The 21,059-nt window shown below is 40.3% G+C and overlaps 1 protein-coding gene across 1 annotated transcript in view; it reads left to right on the top strand.

The window, feature by feature from the left end:
- LOC139366890 (collagen alpha-1(XI) chain-like) overlaps window positions 1-21,059 on the top strand; it is a 166,321-nt gene that overhangs the window by 121,393 nt on the left and 23,869 nt on the right. Inside the window, exons 45-52 of the mRNA XM_071104629.1 lie at window positions 1,345-1,398; window positions 1,527-1,580; window positions 1,746-1,799; window positions 3,662-3,715; window positions 9,369-9,476; window positions 9,822-9,875; window positions 10,120-10,173; window positions 12,933-12,986. Of these exons, the coding sequence (XP_070960730.1) occupies window positions 1,345-1,398; window positions 1,527-1,580; window positions 1,746-1,799; window positions 3,662-3,715; window positions 9,369-9,476; window positions 9,822-9,875; window positions 10,120-10,173; window positions 12,933-12,986 (486 nt within the window). The remainder of the gene's footprint in view (window positions 1-1,344; window positions 1,399-1,526; window positions 1,581-1,745; window positions 1,800-3,661; window positions 3,716-9,368; window positions 9,477-9,821; window positions 9,876-10,119; window positions 10,174-12,932; window positions 12,987-21,059) is intronic.

Below are 21,059 nucleotides of genomic sequence, written 5' to 3'. Positions count from 1 at the left end.
CACACATAGACACACAGACACATGCTCAAACACATACACTCACACACACAAACAGTCTGTCAGCCTCAGTTTCTTCCCTTGGGGCTCATGTATTTGAGGAATATAGGTTATCTTGGGGCGTAGGTATTTGAGGAAGATAGCTTGTCTTTTGGCGTAGGTATTTGACGAAGATAGCTTGTCTTGGGGCGTAGGTATTTGAGGACATTAGCTTGTCTTGGGGCGTAGGTATTTGAGGAAGTTAGCTTGTCTTGGGGAATAGGTATCTGGGGAAGAGAGTGTGTCTTGGGGCGTAGGTATCTGAGGAAGATAGCTTGTCTTGGAGCGTAGGTATTTGAGGAAGATAGCTTCTCTTGGGGCGTAGGTATTTGAGGAAGATAGCTTGTCTTGCGGCGTAGGTATTTGAGGAAGTTAGCTTGTCTTGGGGAATAGGTATTTGGGGAAGATAGCTTGTTTTTGGGCGAAGGTATTTGAGGAAGATAGGTTATCTTAGGGCGTAGGTATTTGAGGAAGATAAGTTATCTTGGGGCATAGGTATTTGAAGAAGATAGCTTTTTGTAACATAGTTAATAGCAGATGGAATGATATCTAGGATGTCCTCGCTCCAACCTTGCTCCTTGGAGTGACAATGGAGACAAACTGCCTTTGAATAGTGGAGGAGACAAAATCAGGAGTTATCATAGCAATTACGGTAGAAATGTCAGGGATCAAACGCACATATGACGTCTCAACCACAGGGTTAACATGCAGGGAGATGAGTAATGGGATTCTTGTGTAGGAATGAATGACTTCCATCTTACCATAGAGAAACAAAAAGTTACATTCAGTTTTGTCTCGTTGTTGCTTTCTTTCATTTTCCATGAACTCATTATTGGTCACACAGTTATACAGTATGAGGTTCAGTCTCTTCTCCTCTACTGTATTTTCTTTCTGTCAACATGGACACACGTGTCTCTTTGTGACAGAGGGTCACAACTTTGGCTATACGAATAGAGACATGAGAGATTGGCCATAAAGTCTAATTGGTGATTAATTAGGACACTGAATGGCGTTTGGTTTTTAGCAATCCTTTGCTGTTGAATCTGACAGAGCGAAGGGCTTCGCTAACTGCGTGTTCACTTTATACCGTTTACCTAAGAGGGGCACTAAAAGCTACAATACACCTAACACAAAAATGTCACTGTCCATTGAACCATCATAAACCAAATGGAAAGTTACATTTTAAAAATGCTAAAACTACACTTTGAGGTTATTTGCTTAGTTGTTTTTGTTGTTACGACTACATGTTTTGCTCAAGCTAAACCAGAATAATTTAAAGTGCGCTTGTTTGTTTCCGTCTGACCTCAGGGTCTTCCTGGACCTCCAGGCGAGAAGGGGGAGAATGGCGACGTCGGTCCGATGGTGAGCAAACAATCATCAACAAAAATTGTTTTTTTTTAATCACTTTTCAAATAAATAGTTTTATATGCATTTGTATCTTCTATTGAAATGTGAAATATTCACTTCCTTTTCCTGTTGTCTCTTTACAGGGTCCTCCCGGTCCCCCTGGTCCCAGAGGTGCCCAGGGTCCTAGTGGAGCTGATGTACGTACAGGACCACATGTTGATAACTCATTGTCACATTACCATATGTGACTGTGCATGTCAATGTGAAATACTGTAGTATGCCTCTGCCTGCTTAAACTGCCAGGTATGATAACTGAGGCAATGAACGCTGACTCCTCTCTCTTCTTCTCTGTTTCCTGTTAGGGTGCACAAGGTCCTCCCGGTGGTGTGGGTGCTATGGGAGGCGTGGGTGAGAAGGTGAGAGCGTGTGCCCATCACAAGATGGCCACTGTAGTCTGGAGTCCATCTCTGGGATGGACATCCAGTCATCATCCCTCCATCTAACCCATCCCTTCTCCCCAGTTCACTGATCTCCAGGGCTCCAAACGTTTAAGGATCGGACCCTTTTTTTTCAAATTTTCACCTAAAATGACATACCCAAATCTAACTGCCTGTAGCTCAGGCCCTGAAGCAAGGATATGCATATTCTTAGTATCATTTGAAAGGAAACACTTTGACGTTTGTGGAAATGTGAAAGGAACGTAGGAGAATATAACACATGAGATCTGGTAAAAGACAATACAAAGAAAAAAACAACCATAATGTTTTTTTTCTGTACCATCATCTTTGAAATGCAAGAGAAAGGCCATAATGTATTATTCCAGCCCAGGTGCAACTTAGATATTGGCCACTAGATGGCAGCAGTGCATGTACAATGTTTTAGACTGATCCAATGAACCATTGTGTTTCGGTTCAAAATGTTGTATCAAGACTGCTCAATTTATTAATAACTTGTCATGTTCAAAACTGTGCCTCTCCTCAAACAATAGCATGTTATTTCTCCTCAAACAATAGCATGGTATTTCTCCTCAAACAATAGCATGGTATTTTTTGACTGTAATAGCTACTGTAAATTGGACAGTGCATTTAGGTGAACAAGAATTGAAGCTCTCTGCCCATATCAGATATGTCTACGTCCTGGGAAATGTTCTTGTTACTTACAACCTCATGCTAATCGCATTAACCTACGTTACCTCAAGCGTCCCACAGGCGAGCCACCAATCCTGAAGTAATGCATTTCCTATGGCAGCCTGTGTCTGAGTTAGTGATCTGACACTTTTAATACCTATTTTACAACAGTTCCAACAGCACTCCTCCATTTTAATGCCATCTGACAGCATCAATACTTAATGCAACAGAATATGAAACATATCCGTGGAAGGTTACCACCGCTCTGAGAGGGCATTCTGACTAGCCTTATTGTTATCACATCTATATTAATGGTGCTCAGGAGCTCAACACAATGACACTCAACATCCACTAGAAAAATATAGTACTACTCATATCATTCTAAAGTCCTAAGAATGTTTTGACAACATGACGATGTAATCATTAGGGTATCAGGGTAATGTAATCATTAGGGCATCGGGGTAATGTAATCATCAGGGCATCGGGGTAATGTAATCATTAGGGCATCAGGGTAATGTAATCGTTAGGGTATCAGGGTAATGTAACCGTTAGGGCATCAGGGTAATATAATCGTTAGGGCATCAGGGTAATGTAATCATTAGGGCATCGGGGTAATGTAATCATTAGGGCACCGGGGTAATGTAATCATTAGGGCATCGGGGTAATGTAATCATTAGGGCATTGGGGTAATGTAATCATTAGGGCATCAGGGTAATGTAATCATTAGGGTATCAGGGTAATGTAATCATTAGGGCATCAGGGTAATGTAATCATTAGGGCATCGGGGTAATGTAATCATTAGGGCATTGTGGCAATGTAATCATTAGGGCATCGGGGTAATGTAATCCTTAGGGCATCGGGGTAATGTAATCATTAGGGCATCAGGGTAATGTAATCATTAGGGCACCAGAGTAATGTAATCATTAGGGAATCGTGGTCATGTAATCATTAGATGATCTGGGTAATGTAATCATTAGGGCATCAGGGCAATGTAATCAATAGTGTATCAGGATAATGTAATTACTATGACATTGGATTGTGTTTACAACAGGATAATGTGTTCATAAAGGTAATGTAATCTAGTAGATAATGGTATTCATAAGGGTGTCGATCACGGTAGAGATTCTAACATGGTGCGTTTTCATTTTCAGGGGGAAAACGGTGAAACAGGCAACCCCGGAACCTCTGGAGAGCCCGGTACTGGAGTAAGTGTATTTTTTTCCAGTGTGTCTGTTTGTCCCCGACCGTGTTACTAAAATAATCTATCATCCAAATTATCATCATGTGTTTGTGTATTCCCCTATTACCAGAACTATGATTGGTGTATAGCGAATATACTTCACAAGACCTCACATAAAACTGAATAACAACACGGAGACATGGCGAGTGCTGTTAATGATGTGAGGTGGTAGTAATTGCTGGTGCTGTGTTGCTACTGACGGGTCAGCGTCACAGCGTGGTTCTCAGTGTGCTGTTGGCCAACGTTCCACGGTAAAACAGCCAAGCTGAGTCACTTCACGAACTGTTAACAGACGCTCTTAACAGACTAAATATAGTACACATCGTCCACCTTTTAACATGTTTATGACGGTGTAGTTCAGGCAGCTCAGTACCTTTTAACATCAATCCATCCATCAAATGTATTTATAAAGCCCTTTTTACATCAGCCGATGTCACAAAGTGCTGTACAGAAACCCAGCATAAACCCCAAACAGCAATGCAGGTGTTGAAGCATGTTGGCCAAGAAAAACTCCCTAGAAAGTCCAGAACCTAGGAAGAAACCTAGAGAGGAACCAGGCTATGAGGGGTGGCCAGTCCTCTGGCTGTGCCGGATGGAGATAATAACAGAACATGGCCAAGATGTTCAAATGTTCATAAATGACCAGCAGGGTCAGATAATAATAATCCTAGTGTAGAGGGTGCAACAGGTCAGCACCTCAGGAGTAAACGTCAGTTGGATTTTCATAGCCGATCATTCAGAGTTAGAGACAGCAGGTGCGGTAGAGAGAGAGAGAGAGAGAGAGAGAGAGTTGAAAACAGCAGGTCCGGGACAAGGTAGCAGGTGAGGTGAACAGGTCATAATTCCATAGCCGCAGTCAGAACAGTTGAAACTGGAGCAGCAGCACGACCAGGTAGACAGGGGACAGCAAGAAGTCATCAGGCTAGGTAGTCCTGAGACATGGTCCCAGAGTTCAGGTCCTTCGGGAGGGGAGAGAGAGAGAATTAGAGGGAGCAAATTCTCAGACAGGAAGATCATGTCAGTGACTCAACCCACTCAAGTGACACACCCCTCCAAGGGACGGCATGGAAGAGCACCAGTAAGCCAGTGACTCGGCCCCTGTAATAGGGTTAGAGGCAGAAAATCCCAGTGGAGAGATGGGAACCGGCCAGGCAGAGACAGCAAGAGTGGTTTGTCGCTCCAGTGCCATTTCGTTCACCTTTACACTCCTGGGCCAGACTACACTCAATCATAGGACCTACTAAAGAGATGAATGAGTCTTCAATAAACTCTTAAAGGTCGAGAACGAGTCTGCGTCTCTCACATGGATAGGCAGACCATTCCATAAAATTGGAGCTCCTTAGGAGAAAGCCCTCCTCCAGCTGTTTGCTTAGAAATTATAGGGACAATAAGGAGGCCTGTGTCTTGTGACCGTAGCGTACCTGTAGGTATGTACAGCAGGACCAAAACGGAGAGAGCGGTAGGAGCAAGCCCATGTAATGCTTTGTAGGTGAGCTGTAAAACCTTGAAATCAGCCCTAGCCTTAACAGGAGAGAGGATAGCGCTGGAGTAATATGATCCACTTTTTTGGTTCTAGTCAAGATTCTGTTTAACTGAAGCAGCTCAGTACCTTTTAACATGGTTATGGCTGTTTAGTTCAGGCAGCTCTGTCCCTTTTAACATGGTTATAACTGTGTACTTCAGGCAGCTCAGTCCCTTTTAACATGGTTATAACTGTGTAGTTCAGGCAGCTCTGTCCCTTTTAACATGGTTATAACTGTGTAGTTCAGGCAGCTCAGTCCCTTTTAACATGGTTATAACTGTGTAGTTCAGGCAGCTCAGTACCTTTTAACATGGTTATAACTGTGTAGTTCAGACAGCTCAGTCCCTTTTAACATGGTTATAACTGTGTAGTTCAGGCAGCTCTGTCCCTTTTAACATGGTTATAACTGTGTAGTTCAGGCAGCTCAGTACCTTTTAACATGGTTATGGCTGTGTAATTAAGGCAGCTCTGTCCCTTTTAACATGGTTATAACTGTGTAGTTCAGGCAGCTCTGTCCCTTTTAACATGGTTATAACTGTGTAGTTCAGGCAGCTCTGTCCCTTTTAACATGGTTATAACTGTGTAGTTCAGGCAGCTCAGTCCCTTTTAACATGGTTATAACTGTGTAGTTCAGGCAGCTCTGTCCATTTTAACATGGTTATAACTGTGTAGTTCAGGCAGCTCTGTCCCTTTTAACATGGTTATAACTGTGTAGTTCAGGCAGCTCAGTCCCTTTTAACATGGTTATGGCTGTGTAGTTCAGGCAGCTCAGTCCCTTTTAACATGGTTATAACTGTGTAGTTCAGGCAGCTCAGTCCATTTTAACATGGTTATAACTGTGTAGTTCAGGCAGCTCTGTCCCTTTTAACATGGTTATAACTGTGTAGTTCAGGCAGCTCAGTCCCTTTTAACATGGTTATGGCTGTGTAGTTCAGGCAGCTCAGTCCCTTTTAACATAGTTATAGCTGTGTAGTTCAGGCAGCTCTGTCCCTTTTAACATGGTTATAACTGTGTAGTTCAGGCAGCTCTGTCCCTTTTAACATGGTTATGGCTGTGTAGTTCAGGCAGCTCTGTCCCTTTTAACATGGTTATAACTGTGTAGTTCAGGCAGCTCTGTCCCTTTTAACATGGTTATAACTGTGTAGTTCAGGCAGCTCTGTCCCTTTTAACATGGTTATAACTGTGTAGTCCAGGCAGCTCTGTCCCTTTTAACATGGTTATGGCTGTGAAGTTCAGGCAGCTCTGTCCCTTTTAACATGGTTATAACTGTGTAGTTCAGGCAGCTCTGTCTCTTTTAACATGGTTATAGCTGTGAAACCAAGGCAGCTCAGTCCCAATTGAATCTTCAGTACATTCCAGAACCATGAACAAAATCATTCCTGAATATTATCATACTCCGAGTCGATACTCACGTCATAAGAATTAATTCCCCCTGGACCGCGCCAAGAAATTGGGGAAAACAAACATTATTTTCAAAGAGCCAACTTCATTGTACATTTTTTGTTATACAAAAATAACAAAACATCACAAAAAGCTGCTGTGTTGTTCAAGGTAAAAAAAATAATCGGTTCGCAATGATTCCATTTCAGTAAGTACAACCTGCGAGAAGAGCCCTGTGGCTTCTGGCTATTTGGCGTGGCAGAGTGGAATATTGATGCCATCTGTTGTTCTCTACAGAGACCTAAATGAATATTGATGCCATCTGTTGTTCTCTACATGGACCTAAATTAATATTGATGCCATCTGTTGTTCTCTACAAGGACCTAAATGAATATTGATGCCATCTGTTGTTCTCTACAGAGACCTAAATGAATATTGATGCCATCTGTTGTTCTCTACAAGGACCTAAATGAATATTGATGCCATCTGTTGTTCTCTACAGGGACCTACATGAATATTGATGCCATCTGTTGTTCTCTACAGGGACCTTAATGAATATTGATGCCATCTGTTGTTCTCTACAGGGACCTAAATGAATATTGATGCCATCTGTTGTTCTCTACATGGACCTAAATTAATATTGATGCAATCTGTTGTTCTCTACAGGGACCTAAATGAATATTGATGCCATCTGTTGTTCTCTACAGAGACCTACATGAATATTGATGCCATCTGTTGTTCTCTACAGAGACCTACATGAATATTGATGCCATCTGTTGTTCTCTACAGAGACCTACATGAATATTGATGCCATCTGTTGTTCTCTACAGAGACCTACATGAATATTGATGCCATCTGTTGTTCTCTACAGATACCTACATGAATATTGATGCCATCTGTTGTTCTCTACAGATACCTACATGAATATTGATGCCATCTGTTGTTCTCTACAGAGACCTAAATGAATATTGATGCCATCTGTTGTTCTCTACAGAGACCTACATGAATATTGATGCCATCTGTTGTTCTCTACAGAGACCTACATGAATATTGATGCCATCTGTTGTTCTCTACAGATACCTACATGAATATTGATGCCATCTGTTGTTCTCTACAGGGACCTAAATGAATATTGATGCCATCTGTTGTTCTCTACAGATACCTACATGAATATTGATGCCATCTGTTGTTCTCTACAGAGACCTACATGAATATTGATGCCATCTGTTGTTCTCTACAGAGACCTACATGAATATTGATGCCATCTGTTGTTCTCTACAGAGACCTACATGAATATTGATGCCATCTGTTGTTCTCTACAGATACCTACATGAATATTGATGCCATCTGTTGTTCTCTACAGGGACCTAAATGAATATTGATGCCATCTGTTGTTCTCTACAGGGACCTACATGAATATTGATGCCATCTGTTGTTCTCTACAGGGACCTAAATTAATATTGATGCCATCTGTTGTTCTCTACAGGGACCTAAATTAATATTGATGCCATCTGTTGTTCTCTACAAGGACCTAAATGAATATTGATGCCATCTGTTGTTCTCTACAGAGACCTAAATGAATATTGATGCCATCTGTTGTTCTCTACAAGGACCTAAATGAATATTGATGCCATCTGTTGTTCTCTACAGGGACCTACATGAATATTGATGCCATCTGTTGTTCTCTACAGGGACCTTAATGAATATTGATGCCATCTGTTGTTCTCTACAGGGACCTAAATGAATATTGATGCCATCTGTTGTTCTCTACATGGACCTAAATTAATATTGATGCAATCTGTTGTTCTCTACAGGGACCTAAATGAATATTGATGCCATCTGTTGTTCTCTACAGAGACCTACATGAATATTGATGCCATCTGTTGTTCTCTACAGAGACCTACATGAATATTGATGCCATCTGTTGTTCTCTACAGAGACCTACATGAATATTGATGCCATCTGTTGTTCTCTACAGAGACCTACATGAATATTGATGCCATCTGTTGTTCTCTACAGATACCTACATGAATATTGATGCCATCTGTTGTTCTCTACAGGGACCTAAATGAATATTGATGCCATCTGTTGTTCTCTACAGATACCTACATGAATATTGATGCCATCTGTTGTTCTCTACAGAGACCTAAATGAATATTGATGCCATCTGTTGTTCTCTACAGAGACCTACATGAATATTGATGCCATCTGTTGTTCTCTACAGAGACCTACATGAATATTGATGCCATCTGTTGTTCTCTACAGATACCTACATGAATATTGATGCCATCTGTTGTTCTCTACAGGGACCTAAATGAATATTGATGCCATCTGTTGTTCTCTACAGATACCTACATGAATATTGATGCCATCTGTTGTTCTCTACAGAGACCTACATGAATATTGATGCCATCTGTTGTTCTCTACAGAGACCTACATGAATATTGATGCCATCTGTTGTTCTCTACAGAGACCTACATGAATATTGATGCCATCTGTTGTTCTCTACAGATACCTACATGAATATTGATGCCATCTGTTGTTCTCTACAGGGACCTAAATGAATATTGATGCCATCTGTTGTTCTCTACAGGGACCTACATGAATATTGATGCCATCTGTTGTTCTCTACAGGGACCTAAATTAATATTGATGCCATCTGTTGTTCTCTACAGGGACCTAAATTAATATTGATGCCATCTGTTGTTCTCTACAGGGACCTGAAGGCGAGAGAGGAGACAAAGGAGAGGCAGGACCACCTGGAGCTTCCGGACCCGCAGGCGCCAAAGGACCCCCTGGAGATGATGGACCCAAGGGAAATCCTGTAAGAGTCACTCTCTACTCCCATAAGACATCAGCTCTCAGTGATAGAACCACGTACACGTTTTTAAGACATCTTGTCTATTTCAATAGAGTAGTGAACTGTGGCGAATGCTGACATTACTGTTTGTAGAATGTAGGAGCTAAGTTTTACACAAACTGCCATTGATAGTCGATATGGTTGGGGGGGGGGGGACAGCTAAACCTCTCACCATCAGATTTACAACAGTCATTAGGCACAAACAATATATTGTTCCTTGTCCACTTAGGTTGAATAATGTAATATTGTGTAATATAATAAAATATATCTATACACTTTTTATGTTTTTTTTCCCCCCTGTCTCTCCAGGGTCCGGTTGGTTTCCCTGGAGATCCTGGTCCACCGGGTGAAGCTGGTGTTGCTGTGAGCATCACGTCTTTGATTCATGCCTTAATGTATTATTATTCCAACTAATCCGGCTGTAAAGATACCAGTATTATGAGATGCCATCACTGTCAGTCAGACTGTAATGCCGTTCCATGCGTATAGTGTGTACTGTATGTGTACAGTGACTCCCACTGCTACCAGGAATGGTCATTTGTAATGGAATCAGATCGTGGTGACCCCATCTCACATGTACATGTTTGTGTTTCTTCTCTCTCTCTAGGGAACTGACGGCTCTGCAGGAGAGAAAGGAGAGGATGGTGAATCTGGTCAACCTGTAAGTCCATATGTCATAAATATTATAAACACAAAATCAACAATTTTACACAGCTCTGAATTCCAATTTGCAGCAGGGTAGAGTGGGCGACTGTATGAGTGTATTACCATCACCATTTGCCATTAGTCTGTCCTAATCGTCTATATATGAATAGCCTCGCATATCCTATCCAACATAACCGATACAACCCCCTGTGTGCTTTGCCTGTAATACATTACCATAAGCTTGCATTTGTGAATAAGTACCTGCAATAGAGAACATTGAGTCATACAATTTTCTTCTTCAGATCTGGTATATGAGTAATAGTATGTACAGAGTTCTTAATATTTGTTTAGAAATATGAACAACAAATCTGATTATTTAAGCCTTTGTTCGGGTGTGTGAATATCAAAAAGCATTAACATTTACGAATGTAAATAGATTTACAAGTGCTGGGAAATCGAAGAAAACTGTTTTTACTCTTAGCATTAGGAATGAGTTCATGTTTGTGTGTGTGTTTGCCTCAGAGTAATGTACTATGTAATATGTAAGGTATCAAAGTAAGGTATTATGTAAACTGTAAGCTATTATTTAAAGTACAAGGTATCAGAATAAGGTAGTATATACAGTGTAAGGTATTATTTAAAGTGTAAGGTATTATTTAAAGTGTAGGGTATCAGAGTACGGTATTAAGTAGAGTGTAAGGTATTGTGTAAAGTGTAAGGTATCAGAGTAAGGTAAAGTGTACGGTATCAGAGTAAGCTATTGTGTAAAGTGTAATGTTTTATTAAAAGTGTAAGGTATCAGAGTAAGGTATTGTATAAAGTGTTAGATATTATATAAAGTATAAGGTATCAGAGTAAGGTATTGTAGAAAGTGTTAGATATTATATAAAGTATAAGGTATCAGAGTAAGGTATTGTAGAAAGTGTTAGATATTATGTAAAGTATAAGGTATCAGAGTAAGGTGTTATGTAAAGGTATCAGAGTAAGGTGTTGTGTAAAGTGTAAGGTATCAGAGTAAGGTATTATGTAAAGTCTAAAGTATCAGGGTAAGGTGTTATTTCAAGTGTAATGTATTATGTAAAGTGTAAGGTGTCATAGTAAAGGATTATGCAAAGTGTAAGGTATCATATTAAATGATTAAGTAACGTGTCATGTATTATGTGAAGTGTATGGTATCAGAGTAAGGTAGTATGTACATTGTAAAGTAGTATGTAAAGTGTAAGGTGTTATGTAAAGTGTAAGATATCAGAGTAAGGTGTTGTGTAAAGTGTAAAGTATCAGAGTAAGGTGTTATGTAAAGTGTTAGGTATCAGAGTAAGGTGTTATATAAAGTATTAGGTATCAGAGTAAGGTATTACATAAAGTATAAGGTATCAGAGTAAGGTATTGTATAAAGTATAAGGTATCAGAGTAAGGTATTGTGTAAAGTGTTAGATATTATATAAAGTATAAGGTATCAGAGTAAGGTATTGTGTAAAGTATTAGGTATCAGAGTAAGGTGTTATGTAAAGTATAAGGTATCAGAGTAAGGTGTTATGTAAAGTATAAGGTATCAGAGTAAGGTGTTATGTAAAGTATAAGGTATCAGAGTAAGGTATTGTGTAAAGTGTTAGATATTATGTAAAGTATTAGGTATCAGAGTAAGGTGTTATGTAAAGTATAAGGTATCAGAGTAAGGTGTTATGTAAAGTATAAGGTATCAGAGTACGGTATTATGTAAAGTGTTAGATATTATATAAAGTATAAGGTATCAGAGTAAGGTATTATGTAAAGTGTTAGATATTATATAAAGTATAAGGTATCAGAGTAAGGTATTATGTAAAGTGTTAGATATTATATAAAGTATAAGGTATCAGAGTAAGGTGTTATGTAAAAGTATCAGAGTAAGGTGTTATGTATTAAGGTATCAGAGTAAGGTGTCAGAGTATTGTGTAAAGTATTGTATCAGAGTAAGGTATTATATAAAGTATAAGGTATCAGAGTAAGGTGCTATGTAAAGTATAAGGTATCAGAGTAAGGTATTACATAAAGTATAAGGTATCAGAGTAAGGTATTGTGTAAAGTATTAGGTATCAGAGTAAGGTATTGTGTAAAGTATTAGGTATCAGAGTAAGGTATTACATAAAGTATAAGGTATCAGAGAAAGGTATTGTGTAAAGTATTAGGTATCAGAGTAAGGTATTGTATAAAGTGTTAGGTATTATATAAAGTTTGTGGTATCAGAGTAAGGTATTTTGAAGTGTCATTTGAAGTTAAAGTAAAATAAGGTTTTGTAATGTTTCAGTGAAGTTCAACTTTAAAATCATTTTTAATTCTCTGAAATAACAATGGAGATTTTCACTATAAACCAAATTACGCAGTTGAATAATTCTGTTAATTCCTATCTGCTCAAGAGTTGTATTCTCCACTTTCTCATTTGTGTTGTTCAAATATTTGGTTAAGTACACCGAAATGTGCTGCGATTGCATCTAATTAACTTTGAGATAATTGCATGAAGTTGATTCTGAAAACCGACGCGATATTTCAGACTGTCTTACTCCACTCGTAGATATTAGTTAAACCTTTTACAATTCATACCTGTCTAATGTCAATATGTGGTCACATAGTTATCTATTTGTTAGGATATTGGACAATCCATTGCAGATTTCACATACTAATCCTCTACATCATGTTAATATACCTTTATTCACAACAGACTGTGTTAATTTTTTTGCAAAGACTCCTAACTCTCGTTCCTCGTCTCTTCTTCTATTTTGTACGTCTTCTGTCCTCTAGGGTCCCCCTGGTCCATCTGGTGAATCTGGTCCGCCTGGTCCCCCCGGCAAAAGAGTAGGTCTAAGCATCTTCATCATCGTGTTCATCATCATCACAACCAACACACCACAGATGTCAATATCACTTTGACCCATATCAGATAAAAGATTGAACAATTATAGTACGTTATATTGTGTTTTTACTATTTGCATCCCCCCCCCCCCCCTCTTCCCTTTTACACTGCTACTACTCCCTGTTGTGATTATCTATGCATAGTCATTTTAAAAACTCTACCTTAACTTACATATTACCTCAATTACCTCGACCAACCGGTGCCCCCGCATATTGACTCTGTACCGGTACCTCCCTATATATAGTCTCGCTATTGTTATTTTACTGCTGCTATTTAAGTACTTGTTACTTTTATTTCTTATTCTTATTTATTTTTTTACTTCTTATGCCTTGAATCCCGTTAACGGGATCGATGTGACAACTGCCAGTGAAAGTGCAGGGCGCCAAATTCAAAACAACAGAAATCTCATAATTAAAATTCCTCAAACATAGAAGTATTTTACACCATTTTAAAGATAAACTTGTTGTAAATCCAGCCACAGTGTCCGATTTCAAAAAGGCTTTACGACGAAAGCACACCAAACGATTATGTTAGGTCAGTACCTAGTCACAGAATAACACAAAAAGCAGAAATAGAGATAAAATGAATCACTAACCTTTGAACTTCATCAGATGACACTCATAGGACTTCATGTTACACAATACATCTATGTTTTGTTCGATAAAGTTCATATTTATATACAAAAATTGTTTTGTTTGAGTTTACATTGGCGCGCTATGTTCAGTAGTTCCAAAACATCCGGTGATATTGCAGAGAGCCACATCAATTTACAGAAATACTCATAATAAACATTGATAAAAGATATAACTATTATACAGGGAATTATAGATACACTTCTTGTTAATGCAACCGCTGCGTCAGATTTCAAAAAAGCTTTACTGAAAAAGCACACCATGCAAAAATCTGAGTACAGCACTCAGACAACAAATCAAGCCATACAGATATCCGCCATGTTGTGGAGTCAACAGAAGTCAGAAATAACATTAGAAATATTCACTTACCTTTGATGATCTTCATCTGAATGCACTCCCAGGAATCCCAGTTTCACAATAAATGTTTGATTTGTTCGATAAAGTCCATTTATGTCCAAATCCTTTTTGTTCACGCGTTTAGCCCAAATGTATGACGTGCAGGCCAGACGAAAAGTCAAAAGGTTCCGTTACAGTCCGTAGAAACAGGTCAAACGAAGTATAGAATCAATCTTTAGGATGTTTTTAACATAAATCTTCAATATTGTTCCAACCGGAGAATGCCTTTGTCTGTAGAATTGCAATGGAACGCAAACTAACTCTCACGTGAATGCGCGTGACCAGCTCATGCCACTCTGACAGACCACTGACTCATTCAGCTGCCATTCCCCCCTCCTTCACAGTAGAAGCATCAAACAAGGTTCTAAAGACTATTGACATCTAGTGGATGCCTTAGGAAGTGCAATATGAACCCATAGACACTGTATATTCGATAGGCAATGAGTTGAAAAACTACAAACCTCAGATTTCCCACTTCCTGGTTGGATTTTCTCTCAGGTTTTTGCCTGCCATATGAGTTCTGTTATACTCACAGACATCATTCAAACAGTTTTAGAAACTTCAGAGTGTTTTCTATCCAAATCTACTAATAATAGGCATATATTAGCAACTGGGGCTGAGTAGCAAACAGTTTAATCTGGGCACCTTATTCATCCAAGCTACTCAATACTGCCCCCAGCCATAACAAGCATTGTTGGTTAGGGGCTTGTAAGTAAGCGTTTCCCTGTTGTATTTGGAGCATGTGACTAATACAATTTGGATTTGATTTGATTTAATGGTAACTCATTGATCCCATTTTGGCCTAGATGTTTTGACCGAGTCCCATTGTCCCATATCCAACCCCTATTGACACACAGTTCTATGCGTTGTATTCATCTTATTATTAAACCAGACATAGAAATGCACCCAGTCGTTGTTGATTAGAGTCATCAGGTGAGAATTCTTTACCCTAAACCATCCATTCAAACTCTACAACAATCCCCCCACCCCCACCCCCACCCCCACCCGGAGAAGTCTGAATGTTTCATTATTATCAAAAGTGGGCGAGGAAAAACAATTTGGGATTTTCAGGGTCAGAGCTACCTCAAAGCCCACTGAGCTGTCTATACATGGAAATGAAAGACTACACTACATGACCAAAAGTATGTGGATCCCTGCTCATCGAACATCTCATTCCAATATCATGGGAATCAATACGGAGTTGTTCCCCCCTTTTGCTGCTATAACAGCATCCACTCTTCCAGAGGCATTTTCGAATTTGCTAGTGAGTGTTGCAACCGAGGACAGATGATTTTTACGCGCTTCGTGCTTCGGTCCTGTTCTGTGAGCTTGTGTGGCCTACCACTTCACAGCTGAGCCGTTGTTGCTCCTAGACGTTTCCACTTCACAGTAAGAGCACTTACAGTTGACCGGGGCAGCTCCAGCAGGGCAGAAATTTGACTAACTGACTTTGTTGGAAATGTGGCATCCTATGACCATGCCAAGTTGAAAGTCATTGAGCTCTTCAATAAGGCCATTCTACTGCCAATGTTTACTATGGAGATTGCATGGCTGTGTGCTAGATTTTAGACTCCTGTCTGCAACGGGTGTAGCTGAAATAGCCAAATCCACTCATTTGAAGTGGTGTCCACATACTTTTGTATATATGGTGTATCAATTTCATAGTCATGGCATGCTTTGTGAAATACTGTAGCTTCTGTTTTCTTTTCTCTGTGAGGAAAAAAAAGCACCAGGCCCAAAACGAATTTACTGTCTAGAGAGAGAGCAAAATCTCCCCTGACACACTGTTGATCTGGGCTACTTTGACTGACAGCCATGGAATAACGCTAGAAGAACAGAGAGGGTATGATGGGTATTTTCAGGACAGAGATATCTATCTGTCCCTCCTCGGGGCTTGTCTACAGGAATATACAACTGAATGCCTTCAACTGAAATGTGTCTTCTGCATTTAACCCAACCGATCTGAATCAGAGAGGTGCGGGGGGGTGGGGGGTGGGGGGGGGGGGGCTGCCTTAATCGACATCCACAGCACCCGGCGGGGAACAGTGGGTTAACTGCCTTGCTCAGGGGCAGAACGACAGATTTTATCTTGTCAGCTCAGGGATTCGAGCCAGTAACCTTTCGGTAACCTTTCGGTTACTGGCCCAACACTCTAACCACTAGGCTACCTGCCGATTGTATGGTTGTTGTGTAGTGAGATGTCATTTCTCAGATGTCTTGGGGTGACATTAGATTGTATGGTTGTAGTGTAGTGACATGTCATTACTCAGATGTCTTGGGGTGACATTAGATTGTATGGTTGTAGTGTAGTGACATGTCATTACGGAGGCAGGTCAGCCGTCACCAACTCAGTTCACAGGTAAAAATGGACTTTCCTGAAATGTTGGTCTCTGAGGCAAAGATAAAGATGTAGCTTGAAATGAAAATACATTTTGTTATGATGATGACCCTTTTCCAAAGAGGAACATCATGTCTGATTTCACTGTGTAAGGCTGCTACCATGTACAGTGCCTTCGGAAAGTATTCAGACCACTTGACCTTCTCCGCAATTTGTTACATTACAGTCTTAATCTACAATTGATTAAAATAAATAAAATCCTCAACAATCTACAAACAATACCCCATAATGACAAAGTTAAAACAGGTTGTTAGACATTTTTGCAAATGTATTAAAAATTAAAAACAGAAATACCTTATTTACATAAGTATTCAGACCCTTTGCTATGAGACTCAAAGTTGAGCTCAGGTGCATCCTCTTTTCATTGATCATCATTTAGATGTTTCTACAAATTGATTGAGTCCACCTGTGGTAAATTCAATTGATTGGACATGATTTAGAAAGGCACACACCTGTCTATATAAGGTCCCAAAACTAAGCCATATGAGGTTGAAGGAATTGTCAGTGGAGCTCTGAGACAGGATTGTGACGAGAAACAAACCTGGGGAAGCGTACAAAAAAATTCTGCAGCATTGAAGGTCCCCAAGAACACAGTTGTCTCCATCATTCTTAAATGGAAGAAGTTTGGAACCACCAAGACGCTTCCTAAATCTGGCTGCCCGGCCAAACTGAGCAATCAGGGGGAGAAGGTACTTAGTCAGGGAGGTCACCAAGAACTCGATGGTCACTCTGACAGAGCTTTAGAGTTCCTTTGTGGAGATAGGAGAACCTTCCAGAAGGACAACCATCTCTGCAGCACTCCACCAATCAGGCATTTATGGTAGAGTGGCCAGACGGAAGTCACTCCTCAGTAAAAGGCACATAACAGCCCGCTTGGAGTTTGCCAAAAGCCACCTATAGACTCTCAGACCATGAGAAATAAGATTTTCTGGTCTGATGAAACCAAGATTGAATTCTTTGGCCTGAATGCCAAGCGTCACATCTGGAGGAAACCTGGCACCATCCCTACGGTGAAGCATGATGGTGGCAGCATCATGCTGTGGGGATGTTTTTCAGCGGCAGGGACTGGGAGACTAGTCAGGATCGAGGGAAAGATGAACAAAGCAAAGTACAGAGAGATCCTTGATGAAAACCTGCTCCAGAGCGCTCAGGACCTCAGACTGGGGGGCGAAGGTTCACCTCGCTACAGGACAACGACCCTAAGCACACAGCCAAGACAATGCAGGAGTGGCTTCTGGACAAGTCTCTGATTGTCCTTGAGTGGCTGAGCCAGAGCCCAAACTTAAACCTGATTGAACATCTCTGGAGAGACCTGAAAATACTATGCAGCAACGCTCCCCATCCAAACTGAAAGAGCTTGAGAGGATCTGCAGAGAAGAATGTGAGAAACGCCCCAAATACAGGTGTGCCAAGCTTGTAGCGTCATACCCAAGAAGACTCGAGGCTGTAATCACTGCCAAAGGTGCTTCAACAAAGTACTGAGTAAAGTACCGCTTTGTCATTATTGGGTATTGTGTGTAGATTGACGATTATTTATTGTTTTAAATACATTTTGGAGTAAGGCTGTAACATAACAAAATGTGGAAAAAGTCAAGGGTCTCAATACCTTCTGAAAGGCACTGTAAATCCTCTTTGACTTTCCCTGGGAACTCATCAAGTGTAACATCATTCATGGTAGGCTAATATTAGTTGAAAGCACCCGAAATTAGTGAATCCCAAATAGTGCATGAACTTCCTTTTGACGGATGTTAAATTCTTTCTTTAAAAGAAAAGTGGCACTTATTGTCCCACATTTCTCAAAGAAATCGCTGTCTCGAGCTATCTTCTGCAACAGCTATGACACAGGCCAATAGCTCAAATAGCTGCAATTTACAACTGACACAAAAACAGCCAATTGCTTTTACAATGTGCTTGACGAAATTTATATTCAGAGTATTTAGCATCATATCAACATGCAGCTCCTAATGGCCAAGGGATTATTTTAGGAAAATGGCTATTTCATCATCATAGCTATTTTATCTGCATCCCCAAAAAATGTTTACCTAGAACGATTTCTGCAACTCCCAGGCATTCTGCTCCCCTGAATCAGTAATTTTGGGGTAGAGTTGTTTTGCATTTAACGTTGCAGGGTGTTTTTACTTCCTCAGCAGTTTACCAATAGCAATTTGAAATGAAGCTGAAATCTCTCTCCTGCTCCTTCAGGCACTGTCTAAATCCACTTAGCACCAGAGACATTCTTTAGTTATTTCAATCTCATTTATTTTTATCTGAAAGGTTTGATTTTTGTCTCAATATAGATATTTATCTGGAAAGACATACCATTTACAGTTTAGGATAGTTCATTTGTTTTTAGACTGCTGTTGTATTTATACTACCCCAAGACAAGACAACAAACAGATCACGAATATTCCCAATACTATTTCATATGGTTGGAAGAGTTGGACAACTACAGTATGTCGTCAGCAGTTTGGTGTTAACAGAATATGGTTGGAAGAGTAGGGACAACAGCAGTAGGTAGTCAGCAGTTTGGTGTTAACAGAATATGGTTGGAAGAGTAGGGACAACTACAGTATGTAGTCAGCAGTTTGGTGTTAACAGAATATGGTTGGAAGAGTAGGGACAACTACAGTATGTCGTCAGCAGTTTGGTGTTAACAGAATATGGTTGGAAGAGTAGGGACAACAGCAGTAGGTAGTCAGCAGTTTGGTGTTAACAGAATATGGTTGGAAGAGTAGGGACAACAGCAGTATGTAGTCAGCAGTTTGGTGTTAACAGAATATGGTTGGAAGAGTAGGGACAACTACAGTAGGTAGTCAGCAGTTTGGTGTTAACAGAATATGGTTGGAAGAGTAGGGACAACTACAGTAGGTAGTCAGCAGTTTGGTGTTAACAGAATATGGTTGGAAGAGTTGGACAACTACAGTATGTAGTCAGCAGTTTGGTGTTAACAGAATATGGTTGGAAGAGTAGGGACAACAGCAGTATGTAGTCAGCAGTTTGGTGTTAACAGAATATGTTTGGAAGAGTAGGGACAACTACAGTAGGTAGTCAGCAGTTTGGTGTTAACAGAATATGGTTGGAAGAGTTGGACAACTACAGTATGTGTCAGCAGTTTGGTGTTAACAGAATATGGTTGGAAGAGTAGGGACAACAGCAGTATGTAGTCAGCAGTTTGGTGTTAACAGAATATGGTTGGAAGAGTTGGACAACTGCAGTAGGTAGTCAGCAGTTTGGGTTAACAGAAGTAGCATCATGTTAGCCTATCGCTCACAACTCAAGTGAGGGTGAAAGCAGAGAAACAAAGCCAATGCTGCCCTGTAGGCCATATCTCTAAATCAGTCAAAACACACAGCCCTGCTGTCATCTATACACAGGGAATTCAGTCAAAACACACAGCCCTGCTGTCATCTCTACACGGGAACTCAGTCAAAACACACAGCCCTGCTGCCATCTCTACACGGGAACTCAGTCAAAACACACAGCCCTGCTGCCATCCCTGCTTTCCCATGCTGTCTGATCAGAGAAGTGTGCCTCTCTGTGGACTGCATGGGGTTTTGATGTGAGGACCCCTTGTATAGTTGAAAGAGACAGCCTTAGGCTGCGAGGTGGCCAGAGAGAACACATCACCTGGAAACCCTTGCCGTGATCGGAGACCTGTGTGTGTGTGTGTGTGTGTGTGTGTGTGTGTGTGTGTGTGTGTGTGTGTGTGTGTGTGTGTGTGTGTGTGTGTGTGTGTGTGTGTGTGTGTGTGTGTGTGTGTGTGTGTGTGTGTGTGTGTGTGTGTGTGTGTGTGTGTGTGTGTATGTGTTATATGTTTGAAGCATGTCCACACTCCCGTTCAGTCAAACAGATTTTCTTTGCAAATTTGTGGGTAGATTGAGGTGTACTTTTCAAGGAGATTTGATCAAGACTCTGGTTTTCATCCGTGTTGGATTGAATGAAGATGTTTTCGGGGGGAATACTGAAACTACTAGATATGAACTGGTTATTAATGGATTTATTACTGTCATTTTCAACCCCTAATTCAGGAATGAAATATTTTCGAGGTTGTGGTATGGTCCTGTGTGACTCAGATGGTAGAGCATGGCACTTGCAATGCCAGGGTTTTGGGTTCAATTCCTTCGTGGGGACCAGTGTCAAAAATATATGCACTCACTATTGTACGCTCTGGATAAGAGCATCTGTTTGAAGGACTAAAATGTCAATATTACTATGTCTAGCATTTGTTTCTAGGTTTATTTTTTTATCTTCAAGTACAGCCCCGTAGACAAAAGTTTGTTCAAGCAACTTCTCATTTCCTCAGTACTCAACTCTGGGTTCTTACTGGTGCGTTTGATTTGATATCCAACGGCTGTATTTCACCGCAACGATTTGTTACAATTGACCTGAATTACTGCCCTCACAATGTTGTTGTTGACTGCAGACATGCAGACATGAACAGACTAATAAACAAACACTGTGGTGGCATTTTTCTATTCTTTACCAAATGAGGAGAGTTACAAACTACACACCAGTCAGAGTTAAAAACTACACACCAGTCAGAGTTACAAACTACACACCAGTCAGAGTTACAAACTACACACCAGTCA

This window comes from Oncorhynchus clarkii, chromosome 15, assembly GCF_045791955.1.
Source record: "Oncorhynchus clarkii lewisi isolate Uvic-CL-2024 chromosome 15, UVic_Ocla_1.0, whole genome shotgun sequence".
Taxonomy (NCBI): Eukaryota; Metazoa; Chordata; class Actinopteri; order Salmoniformes; family Salmonidae; genus Oncorhynchus; species Oncorhynchus clarkii.
The sequence above is the reverse complement of the archived record's forward strand: the minus strand, read 5'-3'. Positions and strand labels throughout refer to the sequence as shown.